Genomic DNA, 23758 nt, shown 5'->3' on the forward strand with positions numbered 1-23758 from the left:
TTTACTTTATTATTTATATCCTTGTTTATAAAAAAATATAAGAATTTTAAATTTTCATTTGATAAATTTTTTGGAGAATTTTCTTATAAATAAACAAGAGTTTTATATAAATAAAAAAAACATTAAATAAATGTATCCCACCCACCCAAATTTATAAATGGGGGTTTTATTATAAAACAATTATTTTATTCATTTTTTTTATTTTATTTAACATTATTAATTCCTGATTTTTTATTTCAAAATATAATAAACAAGTGAAAATAAAAATAAGGAAAAAACAAGAAAGTTAAACTTAAAATTAAAAAATTTTTTAAAAAATAAGATGCAAATTATTTAAATTATCTCAAATAATTCTTGCTGCTCCTTGCACCCAGGTCTCAGTTGAGAGAGCATTTAGTGCATTAGCACTAACTGTAACCTCTCTAAGGGCATAGACAAAGATATACTTGATGATATTTTAATTATAAAGCTTAATCGTACATTGTTAAATAATGTGATATTTTAAATCATTATTTATATAACCTATTTCATTATAAAGTTATTGTTTACATTGAAATTTTAATAAATAAAAATTCATATATATGACTGATTTAGATGATAACTATATAAATAGATTTTTTGTATGAATAGTATAATCAGAGGGGGGCGTATTTTACTAGTCGGCTTGAGTTCACGACTAACGACTTCTGACTCTGAGTCGGGTGAACTCGACTTTTTAACAACACTAGATATAGGCGTCAAATAAAAGGGAATTTAATTATATCTTGATTGTAAGGGTCTGAACCCCGGGTCTGTGCTCAGGGTTCGTGCTTAGAGCTGGCATGAGCACAAAATTGGGTTGTAAATTTTACGACCAAATTAACAACACTACATGCAATACAAGTGAGATGCATAAAATTATTTTGAACTAATAAATTTATTTAGAATTTTTTTTAATGAATAAATTATAAATTTAATGTTAAAATTATTTTTTTTATAAATGTTCGTTTTGAATAAGAATTTGTTCGAAATAACGATAAAAGATAGGGGTATTTACATTTTTTATATATGATGTTCGAAATGGATAACAAAATAAAAAAAAGGTTGTTTACATATTTTGTGCTCTCAAAATGAGTTTCTGTGTCGAAACAATGGCAAATCCTGTAATATAATCTTTTAAGTGAATTACCCAAATTTTTAAGATGATTTTCGTTAGGAAGACAATTTAAAAGTGAAACAAAGCTACCCCACATCGATTGGCAACTCTTTAAAAAATTATGTTATTAATAACAGATATATATAATATTATAATTAATAGCAAATAAATTTCCTAATCGGGTTTCATTGTAAGTTGAGGGACTTCTACTAGGGGGTATGAAGCAAGATCGTCAATGAAATTGGGGGGGGGGTATTTATGAAGAGACTATAGTCATTTGAAATAAAATGGGGATGGGGGGAGGGTTCATTTAGACTTTATTTATTTTCTATTTTTGATTTGGTAAGAGGGGGTGGGGCCAAAATTTTATTGGGAGAGGTGGGGATAACATTTAGATGGGAAGGGCGGAGTGAAATTTTAGAGGGTAGGAGGTACAAAATTTGAGAGATAAAATAATCATTGGTTTAGGGAGGTATAGAAGTCCCTAAGTTGAAGAAATATGATACTCAAATTATTGTTGTTAAAGCAACTGGTTAGTTAAAGTATATCAGATTTTAATCAACTTACTTAGGCTATTAAATATAATGTCTCACGTAACTAGTTATTTTTGAAATATAACTGAAACTAGTCACCTTTTTAGCATGCAACTTGTGATTTAAAAATAACTTTCAATAACACTACAAATTATGCACTTCACTTGCCTCATTTTGAATGATGACAAAAAAATTATAATACCTTGGAGCACATGTTCAAAATTTCATTATGACTTTCTAGCCAACCACAAAATATTTTAACTAAGCATAAAAGCTTTTCTCTTTTGATCAAATCAACTATAGCCTTAATCGATATGTCCTCGGATAATTCTTTATTTTCAATCTCCTTTACATCAATTATTTTATCATCATTTTCAAGATCGTTTTCGGATATTTTTCCATGGTTTTTCATATTTTTATTATGTTTAGTAGAAAGTAATCTTTCGAAGGGTACCCTATCCGAGATCTCGTTTTGAGAATCGAACCCACCTTCCTCTTCCTCTTCATTGTCTTTATTTTCCTTATCTCCTTCCACAACTTTCTCTGGACTTTCAATCGAATCTTTATCCGAGGTAACATTATGTGACACTTCATCTGATAAGTCTTCTTCATTTCTATAGCTGATCAAGTTATCTTTATTTTCATTCGTCGTTTCTTCTCCTTGTACCTTTTCCATCTCGTGACTTTCCTCGGAATCCAAACTTTGTGATAAAGACCAATCGCTCTCGCAAGAAGAGTAATTGTCCTCGTTTTTATCCTTAAAAATTTCATCTTGAGCACTTGAAGAATTTCTCTTGTTACGTCGTAATGGTCTCCTACGATTGCTCGGTGGAATTCTAGGACTTTCAGTGCTTATAGAAGTATTTTCTGTCGGGGTGGTAGATTTAGAAGACTGTTTGGAAATTTAAAAAATATATTTTATCAAAATAATTTGATATTAGATACTATAACTATAATGATAATCGGCAAGTTTATATATTTTAATTGTCAAAACTTATTTTAAATTACATTTTAGTATTTTTGATGGTAATTTAATTATGATAGGACATTTATTAAAAATTTATTTATTCGATTTTTTAATTGTATAAAACAACCAAATAAGTAGGAATAATATATAAGATTATTTTTAAAAAGATTCGTTAATCTTAATATCCTAATCCTATTATCCTAATTCAATATAATATTACCTGAGCTTGCTCGAGTATCTCATCGTTACCAATTCCTAGGTTTATTAAAATAGAAATATTTTTTTAAATATTTAACTTGTTTTAAATTAACATAAAAAAGTTTTAATGCTGTTACAATCAATATAAGTTGTTACGAAATTTCAAACAACTTTTTTGGTTGTAAACAAAAAATTCTAATAAATTTTATTTTTTGTTCTTTCTATAACTCCTATTATTTCTTCAAGATAGCAGCTATCAATCTACCTAGTTGTTATGCCAGAATTAAATTTTTGGTTAACAAATTTATAAGTTTAAAATTTTTATTCTCTTGGTTATTTTATGGAATTATAAAAGATTCATATCATCGCCCAAAATGATGTTGATACACCTTCTAATTGGAATTGTTCTAGTTTAAATAATAAAAGTTAAAGATAAATGTCCAATTTTAATAAAGCAAAATGAAAATTGCATTGGAAATATTTTATTCAAAGCCTTGAAATTGGATGTAAAAAAACAATGTCGAAAAATACTAATTTCATAAGGATAAATATATATTTTATCCCTGGGTAACTATTGCTTAAATTTTTAGTGTTCAATATCTGATTTTGAATCTCATCTAAAGAAAATAACCTCAACAATTTAAATTATATTTTCCTTGATATATTTATTCATAATCTAAATTTTTTGCATAAAGTCTGAAAAAAAATCAATATTGCATATTATCCTTTTTTTAAATGAAATTTCACGAAAGTTTCCATTGTTTCCCATTTTTCTCACAAATTTCCTTAGGATTTTCCCATAATTATAGTTTTCCAGAAAATTTAGGTAGCTAATTAGATCTAAAAGAATTTGTTAGGTTTCTAACAGATTGTATTGTAACAGCTACAACTTTATGGTAATAACCTTTGCATATTTATTTATTTTCATATTTATTGACATAAATGAAATTGGTATAAAAATATCGCAACTCAATTTTTCATTAGTATACTTTTAATAAGGTCATTAAAATTCATTAAAGAATAATCAGGTGTCCTTTATCATATTTTGAAACTCATCATTCACATACCCCAAAAATTTGGAGATTTTGTTTTGAATTCTCCATGACAAAAAATCAATATTTAAATATTTGAACTAAAAAACTTTTTTTAACCATTACAAATTAAATCGAATTTGTTGTATTTTTAAACTATATTATATTTAATAAACGTCAGTAGAAACAAATAGCCTTGAATGATTGATTTAGACAAAATTATTCAAAAAAATAGCCCTCATTTTTTAAATAATTTATAAACCAATTCAAAAACAAAATTATTATAAAATTAGAAAACATTTTCTCTTATTTCCCTACCTAACAAACCAATATATATTCTGCAAAATTAAAATAAACATTTTTTTACCCGTTATTATATTCTGCATGTTGTGTTCATTTTCTTTCGTCATAATTTCCCTTATACCATTTTGCAGATTCAGTACTGTCCTATTGAGAACGTAGGTGCAAAATCCTATAGTGAAAGCTACGGCAAGTGATAAATTTTTTGAACCTAATTTTGGTCAAAAATAAATAAATTATAAAGCAAATAAGATATGAAACAGAAAAATTATATAAAACGGAACTTATTTTATATAATAGCAAAAAATCTATTCCTAATAATCCTATTTTTTAATATTCTAAATATAATTTTAAAAAAATTATAAATATTTTCAGTTTCTTTTTTGAGCAAGCCTAGTTAATAGAAAATAAAAAATTGAATTATTAACAAGTCTGAATGGTAAGTATCAGTGATGCCATTGTTAAATATTAAGATTTAGAACAATATATTAAAAATGATATAAATAATTACCAGTATTCTGAGAAATCGATACGATCAAAAAGCATAATGACGTCATTTGCAAGACTATTTTGGTATCTAGAATGCTAGGCTCTTGGTTTTTGGTGGCGGAAGCATTTTCATTTATATTAGCGTCGTTAAACGAGGCCAAATTAAAAGAAAAAAGGGTCAACACTTCTTGACATAAATTTTGCAACTCCATTAAGTTAACACTTGTAAATTTTTATTATTTAAAAAAATAAAGTAAATAATATTCAGTACTCAGGTATCATTAAATGTAATAATTTTAAACTACAATAATAAGAATAGGGGTTTTTTTAAAGGACCAAATTTTCGATTTATAAAAATGGTGAAAATACTCATTCTTTACAGATTGATTGGGTTTAAAAAAAATTGGTAATAAACATTTATAACATAATATTTACTTGAGCTCTTCATTGCAAAAGAAGTCCAGTAAATGAATGAATTTTATCAATAAAATTGACAAATCATTATACCTGAAATATAAAATAAATAGAAAGCAAATTTAAAAATAAAAAGGTAAAACCGATAACTTTATTAACAAATCTCATAAACCGTAAATTTGACGAGTATGATCATCATAAAAAAACTTCAATTGCAAATCGATTGTGGGTGTACATGTCTTAGATTAAAATATGATGCCAAAACAACTCTCAAGAAATTATTGAAAAAACACCAAATACATTTTGTATTACTTAAATAAAATATTGAATATTAGGAATCTGTTGATAAAATTTGAAATTTTGTGGGTGAATCAAACAACCAGCAAAATTATAAAATCTTTTAAAATTTCATGTGAATCCTAACTCTTACATAAATATCGATTTATAAATAAGTTGTATCTGATGAATTTAATATCAATACAAGTTAAGCATTTTTTTATTAATAAATTAACCCAATAAAGGTATGTTAAATTTAAATTTAAATAAAATATCAATATTTAATTATGTATCAATCATCCAATTTGTAAATATTTTTCTTTATATAATTACTTACAAGTGTTGAAATGGTCAAATTTTAAATATGGCTGGATCAAGATTATAAACAAAATAATATTATATAAAACTGGAGATTTTGCTCAGAGTAGCAGAAAAGTTTAAATATATATATCAGATAAATCTTGAGGCTTACATAATATTATTTTGGCTATAATCTTAATCGCGCCGTTTTTAAAAATCGACGCAAATCGGGCTGTTTAACAACACTACTTACAAACATACAGATAATATTTCCATTTTATTTCTTATATAATTTCGTTTCACTTTATCATGTTAATTTAACCATGTGCTTAACAATAAACAAAATTTCAAAAGGCTTAGAGGTCAGCCCAGCCCAGTTGCTGGTTAGTAAGATTTATACCCAGACCCAAAAACGATGAATATTGCCCCGTCTTTTTTAGTCGGACATCCTTCATTATTTTTCATAAAAAATAAAATCATAGGAATAGGGCTGCACGTTCCCGACCAATAAAAAAATTTTAGGTCCAGATTTGCATAAAATAAATTCTAAATGAAATGGAAAAGCTAAGTTAAAGTGTAAAGAAAATGTATGTAAATATACAACGAAATGATAGTGTATGTAAATCTAAATATATAATACCTTGAAGTGGTATCGTTTAATCTTATTTCTTCATACATGGGCCTAACCCTTTCAAAAACTCTTTTCAAGTTAGAATGGGCGCCTTCAAAACTTTGATTACTCATTGTGCTGTTAAAAAAAATTTGATTAAACTATTGGCCAAAAAAAGATATTAAGAAAATACATTTTTTAAATAGTTAGACCAGAAAATAGAATAACATACATAGGATAAATGATAATATTTTAAAACCTCGACTATATATACTTTTTATGTAAAAAAAAATAATAAAATAAACCAGTTCATGTAATGAAAAATAGCTATAATCCCTTGATACTTCATGTTGAATAATGTACCTAATTGACTATGAGGCATGCCTATAATAAAAAGTATTATGTAATTTTGTGTTATTTAAATATTGATTCAAGTAAATTTAAATTAAGAAAAACAAGGAATAAATGTGAACCTAAATCAGGACATAGCAATATAGCCTGGTGATAATATCTTTCAGCCAAATTTTCACCTAAGTGATATTCATCCTTTTCGATATCTGAATAATAGCGAGCTTTATATTATATATTTAATAAATAATCTCTTATTTAAAATATAGTAAGATATTTTTTTAAAATAAAATTACCCTAAAATATGTAAGAAGGGTCATTTTGAGTAAAATAATATATTTTCAATTGACCCCCTTCAATTTCTCTGTGAATTGGCATGAAACATAGCCACATATAAAAACAAATGTACCCCACCCAGAAAAATAAATTATTTCATAACTTTAGTTCCTAAAGTATTATAGTTAGTGTTATGATATTTTATATTCAAATTTTATTATTTGATAATCTGGTATTTTATATATTTAATTACAATTTAGTTGTTTAATTTTCATTTTCATTTTCACTTTCATTTTATATAATTTATGGTTTTAAATTATATATTAAATACATGTTTTTGAAAGGAAATAATGATATTTTGTTTTTTGATTATCAATATGTTCTCAATTAATATATAGGTAGAGAGGGAGAGAGCTACACATTGATCTATAGTTCTGTTTATTTTTATGGTAAAAATGTAAAATACCAATCCTATTACCCTGAACTCCCCTACCTCCTTGCTATTCTGGAGCTACTAAATATTGTCAATTTTTATTTTTATTTATTTTTGTCATAACAAATAAAATAAATTAACTTTTATGGTCAATTGATTTTTTTGTAAAAAGTAAATTATATATATAGTTGACATTTATAATATAATACATAGTTATATTCCCTTTAAATGCTAATTACCAGAATAGAAAACAATTTCATTCCAGATCTTAGTTTAACATTTCAATTTTATAACAGTTTATAAGTTCTTTAAAATTTGATTGTCAAGGAGAAATAAAAATTAAGTGAGATTTAAAAAAAAAAATATAAGGATAAAATAATCATTAAAAAATCAAAAAAATATTATATAGGATGAAGAAAAGGAAAAAGAATTGTTAAAAATGACATAAAAATATAAAAGTGGAGAAAGATACCATGAAAAATAAATATATTATTTTTAATAAGACAAAAAAGATTTATCAAAAGAAGAAAAATAAATTAAGAAAAGATAAGAAAAATAAAGATAAAATTCACTTAAAGAGAATGCAAAAAGTTAGAAATAAAGTAAGGAAAAATAAAAATTTAAGAATTTATAATTTTTTTTTGGATTAAAAATCTATTCTTTTGTATATTAAAAAATAGGGGAATGACTAAAATACGCGTCCCCGAAAACTACGCGTTCCGGGTCAAAACGACTTATTTTTATTATTATTAATAGGAAATCTTATTAAGCTTTATAATATGAGTTAGAAAATGTTTTTTTTAATTTAAAAAAAATACAGTAACTAAATAAAATTTATAAAAATTTATTTTTTAAAAAAATAAACTACGCGTCCCTACGCGTCCCCGGTCAAAATACAGTTTTTTTAAAAAATAAAAACAGATTCATATTTAACTCATTAAAAGAATACAGAATATGTAAATATTATATTTTAAAGTATTTTATAACTTAGTGATTTTTTCAATTTTCAAAAAAATTTTTTTTTTGGCTAAACTACGCGTCCCCGGTCAAAATACAGTTTTTTTAAAAAAATCAAAACAAATTCATATTTAGCTCATTAAAAGAATACAGAATATGTAAATATTATATTTTAAAGTATTTTATAACTTAGTGATTTTTTGAAAAAACACTTTTTTTTCAAAAACACTAAGCGTCCCCGGTCAAAAAACAGTTTTTTTTTTAAAATAAAAGCAGATTCATGTTTAGCTTTTCAAGGAGATTCAGAAAATGGTATTAATAAAAAAAAATTTTTTCGAAAAATTTTTTTTTTGGCTAAACTACGCGTCCCCGGTCAAAATACAGTTTTTTTTAAAAAATCAAAACAGATTCATATTTAGCTCATTAAAAGAATACAGAATATGTAAATATTATATATTAAAGTATTTAATAACTTAGTGATTTTTTGAAAAAACACTTTTTTTCGAAAACATTACGCGTCCCCGGTCAAAAAACCGTTTTTTTAAAAAATAAAAGCAGATTCATGTTTAGCTTTTTAAGGAGATTCAGAAAATGGTATTAATAAAAAAAATTAAAAAAAATTTTTTTTTTGGCTAAACTACGCGTCCCCGGTCAAAATACAGTTTTTTTAAAAAAATCAAAACAGATTCATATTTAGCTCATTAAAAGAATACAGAATATGTAAATATTATATATTAAAGTATTTAATAACTTAGTGATTTTTTGAAAAAACACTTTTTTTCTAAAACACTACGCGTCCCCGGTCAAAAGATCCGTTTTTTTTTAAAAATAAAAGCAGATTCATGTTTAGCTTTTCAGGGAGATTCAGAAAATGGTATTAATAAAAAAAAATTAAAAAAAATTTTTTTTGGCTAAACTACGCGTCGGTCAAAATACAGTTTTTTTTTTAAAATCAAAACAGATTCATATTTAGCTCATTAAAAGAATACAGAATATGTAAATATTATATTTTAAACTATTTTATAACTTAGTAATTTTTTGAAAAACACTTTTTTTGTCAAAAACACTACGCGCCGGTCAAAATACAGTTTTTTTTAAAAAATCAAAACAGATTCATATTTAACTCATTAAAAGAATACAGAATATGTAAATATTATATTTTAAAGTATATTGTATTTTTTTTCCTATTTTGTAAATTTTCTAAAAATTATTTAATATTTTATAGGGTTCGAAATGTAAGGGAATTATTTTCCGGGGTATTTTTTTCGGGGGATTTTTCTTTCAGGGTATTTTTTTTCCGGTGAATTTTTTTCAAGGGGGTTTTTTTTCTGGGGAATAATTTCCCGGGAAATTATTTTCCTAGATTTCTTAGTGACAACCATAAATGATTTAAGGTCTCAAAAAAAAATTATATCAGCAACTTATAAATTTGTATAACTTTATTTTGGAATTATATATTAACCTAATATTATGTGTTTATTATCTCTAATATTTATTTAAAATTTTATAATTCAAACTTAATATGTTATGAGATATAGCTAATCAAAATTTGGGGTAAAATAGACTCCACCTATGTAGTTACGGGAATTTTTTCCCCCTTTTTAGTCAAGGGTTAAATCTTATTTTTCTAAAAAAATCATGTCTTTATAAATATTATTAATTAGCCTATACTCTTGGGATTTAGAATCAACATTTATATTACATCTCAATAAATATCATGCTATATACAAATTTTTTTTTAAATGATCGTTTATTTATTATTTATATACCACACCAGCATATGCAAATCAATATAAAAATAAAAAAGTATACTGTATCATCACATTAGGGTAATATTTAAAAAAAAACAATAATAAGAATATCATATAATGTTGTAAAGACTATTATCGTTCCCAATATCGTCTTTGATTCGTCTGAAGACTTTATCTGTAAAATAAAATAAATACTATAATTTATTAATATATTGCTTTTGATCTTTATTTTAATGTTTAGTTTTAATATTATGGTTTTAGCCATAAAAAGGTGGAAAATAATCAATTTTCACCTTTTTATGTTACCGCTCTTAGCCGCGTGGAGGCAACCATAAAAAGAGCTTTTAGGTCTTAGTTAAAAAAAATACCAAGACCATGGATATATAACAGGTTTAAAATTTTAAACCTGAAATATAACCAAAATATAATATATTAAAAAATTTACATTAATTTAAAAAAAATAAATTAAAGAAAAAAATATATTTATCATAATCTACTTTTAGGTCTTAGTTTAAAAAAATACCAAGACCATGGATATATAACAGGTTTAAAATTTTAAACCTGAAATATAACCAAAATATAATATATTAAAAAATTTACATTAATTTAAAAAATAAATTAAAGAAAAAAATTAGTCTACTCTAACATCGCATCTTCATCATTATGCTCATTAGATATGACAGTTAAATTATTAACCTGTGACGCCAAGTCAACGTTGATTTGGCTTCGGGGATATTGCCGATAGGGGATTCGGTACGTCTGGAATGGTCTCAGATCGGGAGGGAGGCAGAACTAGCGGCATGACGTTTGTCTCCACAACATCACGATAGCTTCGGCGCACTGGGGGTTCTGGACAGAACCTTACGATATGGTCTCCCCCACATCTGTAACAGATCGGGGGTTCAAATATTATATTCCATAAGGTAAAATTTGATATTTAATATATTTTTTTTATCTTCTATTTTTATAGATGACCTCAACTGTCCGTGTAGGCAACTATCTCATACGACTTCAAATCCGCATGATTGATGGCTCAGTGGAGTCAGACAACTGGCTGGAGGATGCCAGGCTTGAAGCATCAAGGTTATATGGGCAGATGCTCAATATAGGACCTATTACCAGATCTACTCGAGACAGACAGTCTCGTAGGTCCCGAAGCCCAAGACGAAACTATGGTTCCTTCTCCAGAGGCTCCAGAGAACCCCCGATCTGTTACAGATGTGGGGGAGACCATATCGTAAGGTTCTGTCCAGAACCCCCAGTGCGCCGAAGCTATCGTGATGTTGTGGAGACAAACGTCATGCCGCAAGTTCTGCCTCCCTCCCGATCTGAGACCATTCCAGACGTACCGAATCCCCTATCGGCAATATCCCCGAAGCCAAGTCAACGTTGACTTGGCGTCACAGGTTAATAATTTAACTGTCATATCTAATGAGCATAATGATGAAGATGCGATGTTAGAGTAGACTAATTTTTTTCTTTAATTTATTTTTTTAAATTAATGTAAATTTTTTAATATATTATATTTTGGTTATATTTCAGGTTTAAAATTTTAAACCTGTTATATATCCATGGTCTTGGTATTTTTTTAAACTAAGACCTAAAAGTAGATTATGATAAATATATTTTTTTCTTTAATTTATTTTTTTTAAATTAATGTAAATTTTTTAATATATTATATTTTGGTTATATTTCAGGTTTAAAATTTTAAACCTGTTATATATCCATGGTCTTGGTATTTTTTTTAACTAAGACCTAAAAGCTCTTTTTATGGTTGCCTCCACGCGGCTAAGAGCGGTAACATAAAAAGGTGAAAATTGATTATTTTCCACCTTTTTATGGCTAAAACCATAATATTAAAACTAAACATTAAAATAAAGATCAAAAGCAATATATTAATAAATTATAGTATTTATTTTATTTTACAGATAAAGTCTTCAGACGAATCAAAGACGATATTGGGAACGATAATAGTCTTTACAACATTATATGATATTCTTATTATTGTTTTTTTTTAAATATTACCCTAATGTGATGATACAGTATACTTTTTTATTTTTATATTGATTTGCATATGCTGGTGTGGTATATAAATAATAAATAAACGATCATTTAAAAAAAAATTTGTATATTTCGTCTAATAGCATGATAATTATTGAGATGTAATATAAATGTTGATTCTAAATCCCAAGAGTATAGGCTAATTAATAATATTTATAAAGACATGATTTTTTTAGAAAAATAAGATTTAACCCTTGACTAAAAAGGGGGAAAAAACTCCCGTAACTACATAGATGGAGTCTATTTTACCCCAAATTTTGATTATCTAGATCTCATAACATATTAAGTTTGAGATATAAAATTTTAAATATATATTGGAGATAATAAACACATAATCTTAGGTTAATATATACTTCCAAAATAAAGTTATGCAAATTTTCAAAGTTGCTGATATAATTTTTTTTTGAGACCTTAAATCATTTATGGTTGTCACTAAGGAATCTAGGAAAATAATTTCCCGGAAAATTACTCCCCAGAAAAAAAACCCATTTGAAAAAAATTCCCCGGAAAAAAATATACCCCGGAAAATAATTCCCTTACATTTTGATCCCTATAAAATATTAAATAATTTTTAGAAAATTTACAAAATAGGAAAAAAATCCCCAAATGAAATATTATGTAAAATTTTCGAGAAAATCAACAAAATTAAAAAAATTCTTATAATATTTTTCCAAATAAAAATTACCCTGATTAAATAGTTAAACAAAATTATGAATAATAACTAGTGCTTTATATTAAACCTAACCAAATTTTTAAATTATTATTAATTAATCATAACCAATATAATGTATAATGTTATGGCTTATTCCGACCCCAGGTTTGGTGATAATTAAAGTAATGATAATGGCTAGCCCAGATTTTTTATTTTCGCCAGGATTTATAAATTCATACCAATTTTTGACCTCTGCACTACTATAATTAAATCAAAATGTTTTTTAAATTAAATTTGAGGTTTTAAATAATAAAACGAAATTTAAATATATATAGTTCACCTATTTTCATCAACTTTTAGATATTATTTTTAAAGATCAAATTTTTATTTTAAAAAAATATTATTTTTACACAAATTATTAATCATTTCCCTTAAGTTTTTAAAAGGATATTAAAAATCTAAACCATAGCCTTCTAAAAAATAGCCGTTTTTTCAAGTTGGTTATTTAATATATGAAGTCTATTGCTGATAATTTTTAAAAATATATTTCTATGCCCAAACTTGTTTGTCATTAGTTGGCAAAAATAATAGCATGACTTTTACTAATTCTTAAATAGCGCCCCTTTTTGTTTTTAATGCTAATGACGGGCATATTAAATAATTATATATATAAATTATAATATTTATAAAATATGATTGATTTGGATAAATATTTTTCTGAAAATTTATAATCAGATACAAATTTTAAAATCAATAGTAGGGGGAGACTGGTGATAGTCGAAACAATTTTTACAAAATTGGCTATAGCTCCTAGTTTTTTTTAGTTAATATAAATAATAATATATGATTAGATACCGAAAACTATACTCTATAAAGGTGCCTTATAAAATAATTTAAGAATATACATTTTTGTACTCACTTTACTCAATAAAGATTTTAAAGGTTTAAAAAAAAAATCTTTTTTTTAAAATTTTATTTGTGGTAATAGTCAAAATTTTGTCTAACAAGCCCCAATAGCGGGATGAGGCAAACCACTTGAGCCCCCTCCCCCTCCTCATGGGAAATATAAGGTGGTTACATGATCTGTTTTCAATTCATAGTAGATGATGGAAATAATCTCCCTCTTTCTAGGAAAATATTTGTTTTCACTTTTTCAATTTTAAATTGCAACCATAATTTTCATCTACTATAAAAATCTATCATGTTTTCTTTCTAAGATCTCACAAATCTATACTTTTTATGCTTTCTAGTAACTTATAAAGTATCACAGCTACCAACCGGTTTATCCATTCTTATATTTTAAGATTGCTTTATATCGCTTAGAATTAAAATAGAAATAATGCCTAAAAAAAATCATCAAACGTCGATACTCAACTTTCAGAAAATACTGAATAAAATTTTTTAAAAATATTTTTGCTATTTTAGCGGCAGGGTTATTTTTGATAATTATAAATTATTCGGGTAATTTTTTTCGGGTTTTTTTTCCGGGGATTTATTTTCCCCTATTTTAATTTTAAATCTAAAAAATGGGGAATTTATTTCCGGGGAATATTTTTCCATGTAATTATTTTCCAGGGGATTTTTTTCCTGGAGTATTTCTTTCCGGGGATTTTTTTTCCGCTTAACCGTCACTTAGCATTGCGGACATATATTACATTAACACTTACATGACTATTATTATCATCTTATTTTTATTAAAAAAAATTATAAACTTGCCTGCTCTGAGTAATATACAAAATAACAAGTTTTTATTAGTTTAAAGAAACACGACAACTGTATTTTTTTTATACTTCACTCTTTATTATCCCCCTACCCCCCCCCCCCTTTTAACTAATTTTTTTTAAATTCACTAGAATATTAATATATTTTAATTTATTCATTTCCTATTTTTATTTATAATCTTATAAAATTTATGATTTATAATTTACTTTTTATATAAAAACATATGTCATAATCCGAAATCATGATAAATGTAAATCTCATTTTATTTTTTATTATTTTTATAAATTACAAATTAAAACAAAATAATATTTATATTATCAAAAAGAAATAAATTTTGAAAAGAGGATAAAAATACCACATTAACCTTACTATTAGTGTTGTTAAATGGCTCGTTTTGAGCCGATTTTTTAAAACGGCTAACTCCATATTATAGCCAGAAAAATATTGCCGAAACCTCGAGATTTCGTTAATATATTTCAAGACCTTTGTTCCTTCTATGAACAAAATCTTCAGGTTTGCGTGGTATTTTTCTGGATGAAATATTGAGTTAGCCGTTTTTAAAAATTGGCTCAAAACGAGCCGTTTAAACAACAATACTTACTATATTCTTACATAACAAAGTAAAACATTAACATTAAGCCTCTTTTTTACTATTTTTGAAAATTTAATTAATATATCTAAAAGACCTGCAGGCTCGAAACACTACCCAGAATTTTTTTTAATATATCCGCGCCGGGCCTATTTTTTATAAAAATTTATACATTATGTCTAATATAATTTTAAAAAATTCGTAGCCAGACCTGAAAATTATTTTTTAAAATAATAAGGGCCGGGCCTAAAATTTTTAAAACATGGCTGGATGGTGTGGCACCATTAAGTTGGTTTTTTATTTATAAATTTTATTGAACGTTATCCCGTAAATCGCCCTACCCCGATCTCCCATATATTTTATTTTCTAATATAATAGGCTATTTCCTAATTATTTTTAAAATTTTAAATTTTTTAAATTTAAACGCAATATTTTTTATTTTCTAAAAACCTGTGAATATATTTTAGAACATTGCTCCCATAAAATACAAAGTAGGGGAGACCGAGGATAGTTCGTATATTTTTTGACTAATCTGAATAAGTATAGCGTATTCTGAATCCCATAATTATAGACTTTTTGAAATAATTAATATATATTTTATATAGACTTTATTTTTTTAATAAATTAATTAAAAAAATTTTTTTTTGTCCCAACCTTGACAGACTCTGTGTACGTTGGGACACACATGTGTGATAGTAGGGAAACTCATCAAATAGAGGTCTAAATAAATTTAAACATTTAAAATCAGTTATCCAGTATACTATTAGCAAATTTATTGTAATTCATAACCAATAACGATATTAAATAAAATTTAGCAAAATTTAGGAAATTTATTTTGATTTTACATAAAAATAGTGAAAAATAATAGAAGCCAAACATTTTTATTGTAATTCCGCATTAATAGTAAATGAAATAAGCTGAAATGGCGTGTCCAAATTATATATAAATAACATCTAAAATCATATGAATTCATGTTTATTGATTATGAAAATTTGTAAGATGAAAAATAGGAGCCTTTCCTCGTATCTTGCTTATTTGCGACATAAAAGTTTTATAGTTTTTTATTAGATCATATTTAATGATTTAAAGCATATAATTAATATATAAAATCATTTATAAAAAAAATGAGAACATTATCCACAATCTATGCAAATAAAGATAGGATTAACTGCAGCATATTTCATAAATTTATTAAGATATTATTTTTTTAAACTATTTATAGAATAATTAAATTAATATTTATTGTTTTTTTTTAACAAAAAAGTATAGCCTTCTCGTCTCACAACGTCAAAACTAAAAGATTCAAAGTACATATAACTTATATTTAAACATATATTTTTGTTTTTCAATTGGATTAATATAATTTAATTTTAAAGATCTATTATTTACCGTATATTTATTTAATTATTTTAAATTTTTATTTTATCATAAAAAATATATTTAAACCAATATCATAAAAATAAAATTAAAAAAATAAATATTAAGTTAATTTTATTAAAAAAATAAAGATTTAATAAATTTATTATATGAGCTCAGGGTTGCCAGATATTTTTCACTAGAAAGAGTGAGTTTTTCTTTTATAAAAATTTATGGGGGGTTTCTTCCCCCATATACCCCAAATTTGCGGGCCTTCGGCCCTCTTTATCCCCGTCTTCGGCCGGGTTTATCGATATTGTAAACATACTTAAGTTAATGTTTTATTTAATATAAGAATTTTTTTTAAGCCAATATTAAATTTAATAGTTTTTATTGATATATTAATAACAAATATGATACATTATTTTACAATGCTTATAAATTTAGAATATTAATAATTATTATATTTCATGGATGATTTTAAAAGTGGCAATAAATGTTTTCCATCAGCACTGTGGAGATAGGCTGAAAACTCTTTACATGAATTTTTATAAATGTGCCTAACCATAAGTTCGGCTTCTAATCATGATAAGTGTAATCTATTTCGTTCTTTTCGCCAAGCATTAGCCATTAGACTGAATATCCTCTCTGATGAAGCAGTTGATTAATTAGATTCATGATCATTTTTATAAAATAATTTAGCAATATCTAAATTAAATTAAACTAATAATTTGTAAGTGTATGTATAATTATTTAATTTTATTTAAATTTTACTATTTTTTAATATATGATTAATAAAATCCATAAGTTATTATTTAAATTCCTATTATACTTGAACCTTATAAACTATTTACAAATTGAATTTGTATTGTTGGTAGGTAATTATTAAATGAATATGAATTTTATATGTTAATTTTAGTATTACCTGATACGTGATATATAGCACTTTTGCCCTAGCGTTGAAGATTTAACAAAGCTACGCTAGGTTTTCCTCATATAAACTATTAAAAAAAATTTAAAAATGAATATAAATTTAAAAATATATGATTGGTTAGTTGAACCATTAACAAATACTACAATTTTTTTAAATATTTTATAATAAAATTATTTTTTATATTTGTTTTTAAAAATATTTAAAAAATTTAAAAACGTGAGAAAAAATGTGAGACTAAGCGTGATTATTTTAATTTACTCAAAAAACGTGATAAAAGCGTGAGGTGTCAGAAAACGTGAGTAAGTAAAAAATTTGGTAAGAAATCGTGAGAATCACGGCTAAATCGTGACATCGGGCAACCCTATATGAGCTAGATGATATTATGTGAAAGTTGTTTATCTGGTAAGTCAAAACATAGTATGTATTAACAAGCCATATACTATGTGTTAACTGGGCCATTATATATTATATAAGTATTTTAATATAACTATTAAATAATACAATATGAAATACTTGCAGACATTTCTTATATATTTCCTCATTTTTTAGATAAATAAAAATAAATTATACTATAATACAGTGGCGTATCTAGGATTTTCCTATAGGGGGGGGGGGTTTAGGGGGGCCTTTGCTTCCCTAACCTATAATTTTAAATAATTATTAGATATTAGTAATAAAATATTTTTTTTTAAATTTTGCTTTTTAAAGCATTTGCGTTTATCTGTAAAGACATTTTAGGGAATATAGTTTTATATTTTATGAATAAGAATTTTATATCAGGATTTTCTTTAAAAATACTAATATTTTTATAATTTTATAAATAAATTATTTCAAATTTGTTGAGTAGAAAAATTTAAATCATGATTAACAAGCATATAGTTGAAGACTATTATAATTCATCAAATAATATTTGTATTAATAATTTATTTCATTAAAAATGTTGGATGTTATCTTTTAAAATATAAAATTACAATTGTAAACATTTGTTTAGTATATATATCCTTAAATGTTTTACAATGTTGCAAGTTGAGCAGGCGCGTACGCAGCGGGGGGGGGCAGGGGGACAAATCTCCCCCAAAGCCAAAAAATGCAGATGCCGGATTATATTTTTCAAAAATATTATAGTTAATATTAATTTATATTTGTTAATATTTATTCTTATCTCATATATACATATATATATATATATATTTAATTACATTTATTTATCACATTCATCTACTAAGTTATTTTATCAATCAATTTCGATTTCAAGTTTTCCTTGGTGTAATTTACCTATTATTTTCAAATTTTAGTGGCGTAATATTTATCTAAATTTCTAATAAAATAATAATTATCTCTGAAACTCCATGTCCAACAGGGAGAAAAAAATTGCAAGCTTGTCCAACGAGATCGAGTCTCCGCCACAGTAACAGCTATTTTGGAGTTAGAAGAGCTGATTATTAATGCTATTACTGAAATATCACAATGGCTTGAAAGAAATATTTCCTCAGAAGCAAGAAAATTATTGGATTCAATACTTATTCCAAATTTTTTTTCTCATTAGAATGTATTATTTAATTATACAACTATTTTATGTAATACTTTTCAAAAACATAACATTGACTTGATTAAGAAGATGAGAATAGCGGAGAGCATTTTATTAGAACTCAAGGAAATAGAGCTAGTGTTGTTGAAGAATTTCATATTTTATATGTTATTGTTGAGTCAAAAGCAGAGCTATACGTGTTAAATAATTGTCCCCCTCGACTTGCAGCAAGCAAGCTCATCATCAAAACATTAATATAGGATCAGTAGAAGAGTATTATAAAACAAATGTCCCCTCTCCCAACCTTTTTCATATGGTGATAGAAAAAAAATATAAATATTTGTTATATTTTTATCATGAAGATGTTAAAATATCTTATGATGCCTTATTAGCTGAATAACTATGATTAAAAGATTAACTATGGTTGATACAGTCCCAAAAAATGCTATGGATGCTTTTATTTCAAACACATTTTAGATTATACTCCCAATTATTAAAATGGTTATATATATATTAGCAGCTCTTTAGTAAACTAATGAGAGAACCTTCACTTTTTTAAGAAGAATAATAGAGCCTTGCAGAGGTACCATTTGCAGGACCAGGCCCAGATTTTTTTTAAAAATTTTTTCCGGCCCGGGTTTTTTTTAAAAAATTTTCAGGCCCAGCCCGAATTTTTTAAAATAAATTAAATTACGAGCCCGGCCCGGGTATATTTAAAAAAATTAAAATACGGTCCGGCTCGGAAGCCGGGCCTGCAAGTCTGTGAAAAACATACCTATGAAATACAACATCTGAAAGTAGATTGAATGATTTGGATCTTTTGAATATTCATAGACATTTACAAGCAAGGATTGATAATTGAAAAATTAGCTCATACAAAATACAATTATTCCTAAGAAACTTTTTGTGTATTAATTTATATTTACAACATTTAAATTTTTTATACTTTATATATTTTAAAAGCTCAAAAAATTCAAATTTCAATTTTGGGTCATTTAAGTGATTCATATCGTGGGTTATATTCACTTTATATTTTATGATTCACATTTAAATGCCGGTTTATATATATAATTTTTTTAATTCACATTAGTTTAAAATTGTGTATTAGAAAAGTTATTAATCCTAATAAATTTATGCTTAGTATTTTTAATTAAAAATATTATTATCCCCCCCCCCCCAGACCAAATTCCTGTGTACGCGCCTGAAGTTGAGGTAATGCTAACTTAAATTTTCGTATTTACATGGCAAACCTGTTTCTGTCAGAGATTTGTTTACTTTATTATAAGATATTATTTTAAAATTTATTATCTAAATTGGCCATGGAAAAATGTCTGAACTGGTTGACGCTTCATTGATTATTATTTTTTCATCTTCATCGCTATTTTTATTAATCTAAATATATTTTTAAAATTTGTATAATAAAATAATATTAACCACTTCCATTGAAAATAAAAATAGCAGAATCCTTGAGATGCATTGTAATATCAAAATTTGTCTGCTTTATTGATAAACGCGGACATAATATTTAATGAATATATATTTAAGTTCTAATATTATATATATATTATTAAACTGGTCTTAATATTTTTTAATATATATATTTAAATTATATGCTCATATAAAAAAAATAAATTTGGCACCAAAATATTTTTATTTAAAGTATAAAAAAGCGTTAAATATAAGTATATCTAATAATCTTAAAAAGTATCTAAAAATAGATACAGATACCTATAAAATAATATCTAGATACAGATATTATTATAAATAAAAATCTATCTACAGTTACCTCATTTTTGTATCTAGATATCTAGATATAACAACTTTGTAAATTAATATCTTACTTATCTTTTTGCTAAACATTCATAAGATTATTCATAATTTGAAATTTCAACAAATGGTGTGACTGTGTGCATAGAAGGCCAATCAATATATGGCCAGAGAATACTCATCTGTCTAATAAAATTCATCGCCTTTATATTTCTATTAAAATAAAACTTGTAAGCTATAATTTTTTGTGTGAATAATGCTTAATGCCTCAGGATAATATTTATATAAAATATCAGTAATCTTAATTAGTATTTTTTTAACAATATAACATCATGTGTAACGTAATTTTTCCAGATAGAGGTATTAAACCGTTATAAATTGTTTTTTATTGGATTGCTCTATTCAATAAATGAACTTAGGCAAGGTACATAACATAACATTCTAAATGTTTGAATTTACAAGGCAGAGTTTTTAAATTATGGGGGAATATCGATGACCCATTTTATTGTTGCGATTGTTATAATATTTCAGATGCGCTATATAGGCTAAAAAATGAGAGTAATATAAAAACTGCCGATAACGAGTTAAGACTTTTAGCGCTTTATAAAAAAACAGCGCAACGTATTAGGAAACTAAGTAATTTTATTATAGATTACGTATCATATAATATCCTAAAAGATTATAAGAGAAATGATATATTATCGGAATATACTCCCTTATGGGTAGTGGGGGACGGCAATTGCTTTTATAGAGCTATATCGGTAGCTCTATACGGCATACCAAGTGAGCATATTTATATCAGACTGATAACAGCTATTGAGATAATTAAGAATCGTGATTATTATGAAAAAGATAACCCAAAATATATTTTAAAAGATGATGTTCTAGATTTTGAACGATCTTTTGATGATATTTTAAATACAGTATTAGATTTAACAGTGGGCTACTATTGTACAGATTTACGCGACTAGTGCTGCTTTTAAGATCGCTATAAGATCTGAAATGGTAACTCAAGATAAAAGTTATAATAGGATTATATACGGTAGAGGGGTCCCACTTTATCGACATAACGATATAGCCATTCTTTGGACATCATATTAATATACTAAAACAAATATTAATCATTTCGCGGTATTGTTTAATAAAGATGATATAATTTCATCAAATAATGATATAAACGAGTTTAATCTAGTTAAGGATGAGCAAAAAAGATATAGATATTTCATCAGATAATGATATAAACGAGTTTAATCTAGTTAAGGATGAAGAAAAAGATATAGATATTTCATCAGATAATGATATAAACGAGTTTAATCTAGTTAAGGATGAAGAAAAAGATATAGATATTTCATCAGATAATGATATAAACGAGTTTAATCTAGTTAAGGATGAAGAAAAAGATATAGATATTTCATCAGATAATGATATAAACGACGTTTTTAATGGAGATGATATTAAGCTGAAAATCTCAGAATATATATCGAATAATAAACGAATAGATGATAAAAATAATTTAGACGTTAATATTCCTGAAAATATAATATTAGACGAAAAATTGGAAGGTTTACATTTTAAAAATTTTGACAGCCTTACCTTAGTAGAGATGTTAATAAACCCTTCAAATATAGTGCAATGTATACCTCGTGGTATAAAAAATAATGTTTTTTTTACGGTTATGAAAACTAAGAAAAAAACAATGCAAACATCATATGACGATGATTGCGGCGCTTGAACTGGAAAGAAAACGTCCTCTACCAAGCGATATTTTGTAATAGAAGATACGATAAAAGGACCGTATCTCCTCATGGAAAATAAGTTGTATAAAAGTTATAATAGTTATAAAAAAAAATTGAGTATAGATATCGATTTATCATCAGCTAATGTGATTATATTATATAGATATTATACTAGTTTAAAACGAGATACTAATTATGCTAGAAGAATATCCTACCTGATAGATATGTCGCCAAATGTAAATATTAAATTAGAGGATATATTTATAGTTGAATATTTTTGGGTTTATCCCGGAAATATTCGTCACGGTAATGTTAAAAATTATGATGAGGTGTATACTAAAACACCGACAAATGTCCTAAAGAGAAAATTGCGGATAAAGGTGTTCAAGACATTTATAAAGATTCGATTTTTAATGAAGACATTAATGAGTCTGCTAGAGATATAAAACAAATTCGGAATATTAAGTATAATATTAAATGTAAAAATCAAAAAGGATATACAGCGAATTTTTCCGATCAAGTTTTATTAATTCTTAAGGATATGAATAAATATCCGATGGTGAAAAATATAAATATAACTTCGCAGGAAGTTATTTCAATTATATTATACACACCATTTATGATACAAAATATGAAATATATGTGTCATCGAAATAAACCATGTATATTAGGTGTAGATAAAACTTACAATTTATCAGTTATTTGTTACGGCAACAATATACAAACATAGAGCAGTTTGTAGAAAACAAGGCGGAAACCATCCTATATATATGGGCCCTATATTTTTGCATGGTAAATCTAATTTCGAGACATTTAATTATTTCTTTTCGCATTTACGGCACCTCTTTACCAAACATGATATCAATGTTGATAATCTAATATTTGGTAACGATGAGGAATTCGCCATGATAGCTGCAATTAGAAATAATTTTGAAACATCGGACCATTTATTATGTTACGTGCACGTGAGAAGAAATATCATAAGATATTTAAGAGACAAACAGGGAGTCGATGTAAATCATCGCAAAAAAATTTTACGTGATATATTTGGCAAAGAGGGACTAGTATTTTCGATAAATGATGAGATGTATAATCGTAGATTGTTGCAATTAAAATCATATTGCATCGAAAAAAGATATAATTCATTTATGAATTATTTAAATAAAAAATTACAGGATAATTTATTTGCTTATATTTATAAGCCATTACAGAAAAAAATAATTATAAATTTATGGTCGAATAACGATTGTGAATCGTTTTAGTATGTTAAAATCTTTAGTAGATAGAAAGACGTCGGCTTTACACATTTTAATTGAAAAAATAGCCAATAAGAATAGGGTTCAAGAAAAAGAACTTGAACGGGCAGTAATTGGATTGGGCCAATTTTTTGTTGTT

The 23758-nt window shown here is 25.5% G+C and overlaps 1 protein-coding gene across 1 annotated transcript in view; it reads right to left on the minus strand.

Moving 5' to 3' along the window:
- Positions 1-23758, minus strand: part of LOC135931625 (nonsense-mediated mRNA decay factor SMG5-like) — a 43778-nt gene that overhangs the window by 14234 nt on the left and 5786 nt on the right. Inside the window, exons 6-14 of the mRNA XM_065468861.1 lie at positions 6727-6825; positions 6559-6637; positions 6284-6391; positions 5089-5160; positions 4676-4875; positions 4232-4375; positions 2856-2890; positions 1871-2560; positions 1169-1244 (exon numbers count right to left, since the gene is read on the minus strand). Coding sequence (XP_065324933.1) covers positions 1169-1244; positions 1871-2560; positions 2856-2890; positions 4232-4375; positions 4676-4875; positions 5089-5160; positions 6284-6391; positions 6559-6637; positions 6727-6825 — 1503 coding nt within the window. The remainder of the gene's footprint in view (positions 1-1168; positions 1245-1870; positions 2561-2855; positions 2891-4231; positions 4376-4675; positions 4876-5088; positions 5161-6283; positions 6392-6558; positions 6638-6726; positions 6826-23758) is intronic.

This window comes from Gordionus sp. m RMFG-2023, chromosome 1 (genome assembly GCF_954871325.1).
Source record: "Gordionus sp. m RMFG-2023 chromosome 1, tfGorSpeb1-WG-v2, whole genome shotgun sequence".
Lineage (NCBI taxonomy): Eukaryota > Metazoa > Nematomorpha > Gordioida > Chordodea > Parachordodidae > Gordionus > Gordionus sp. m RMFG-2023.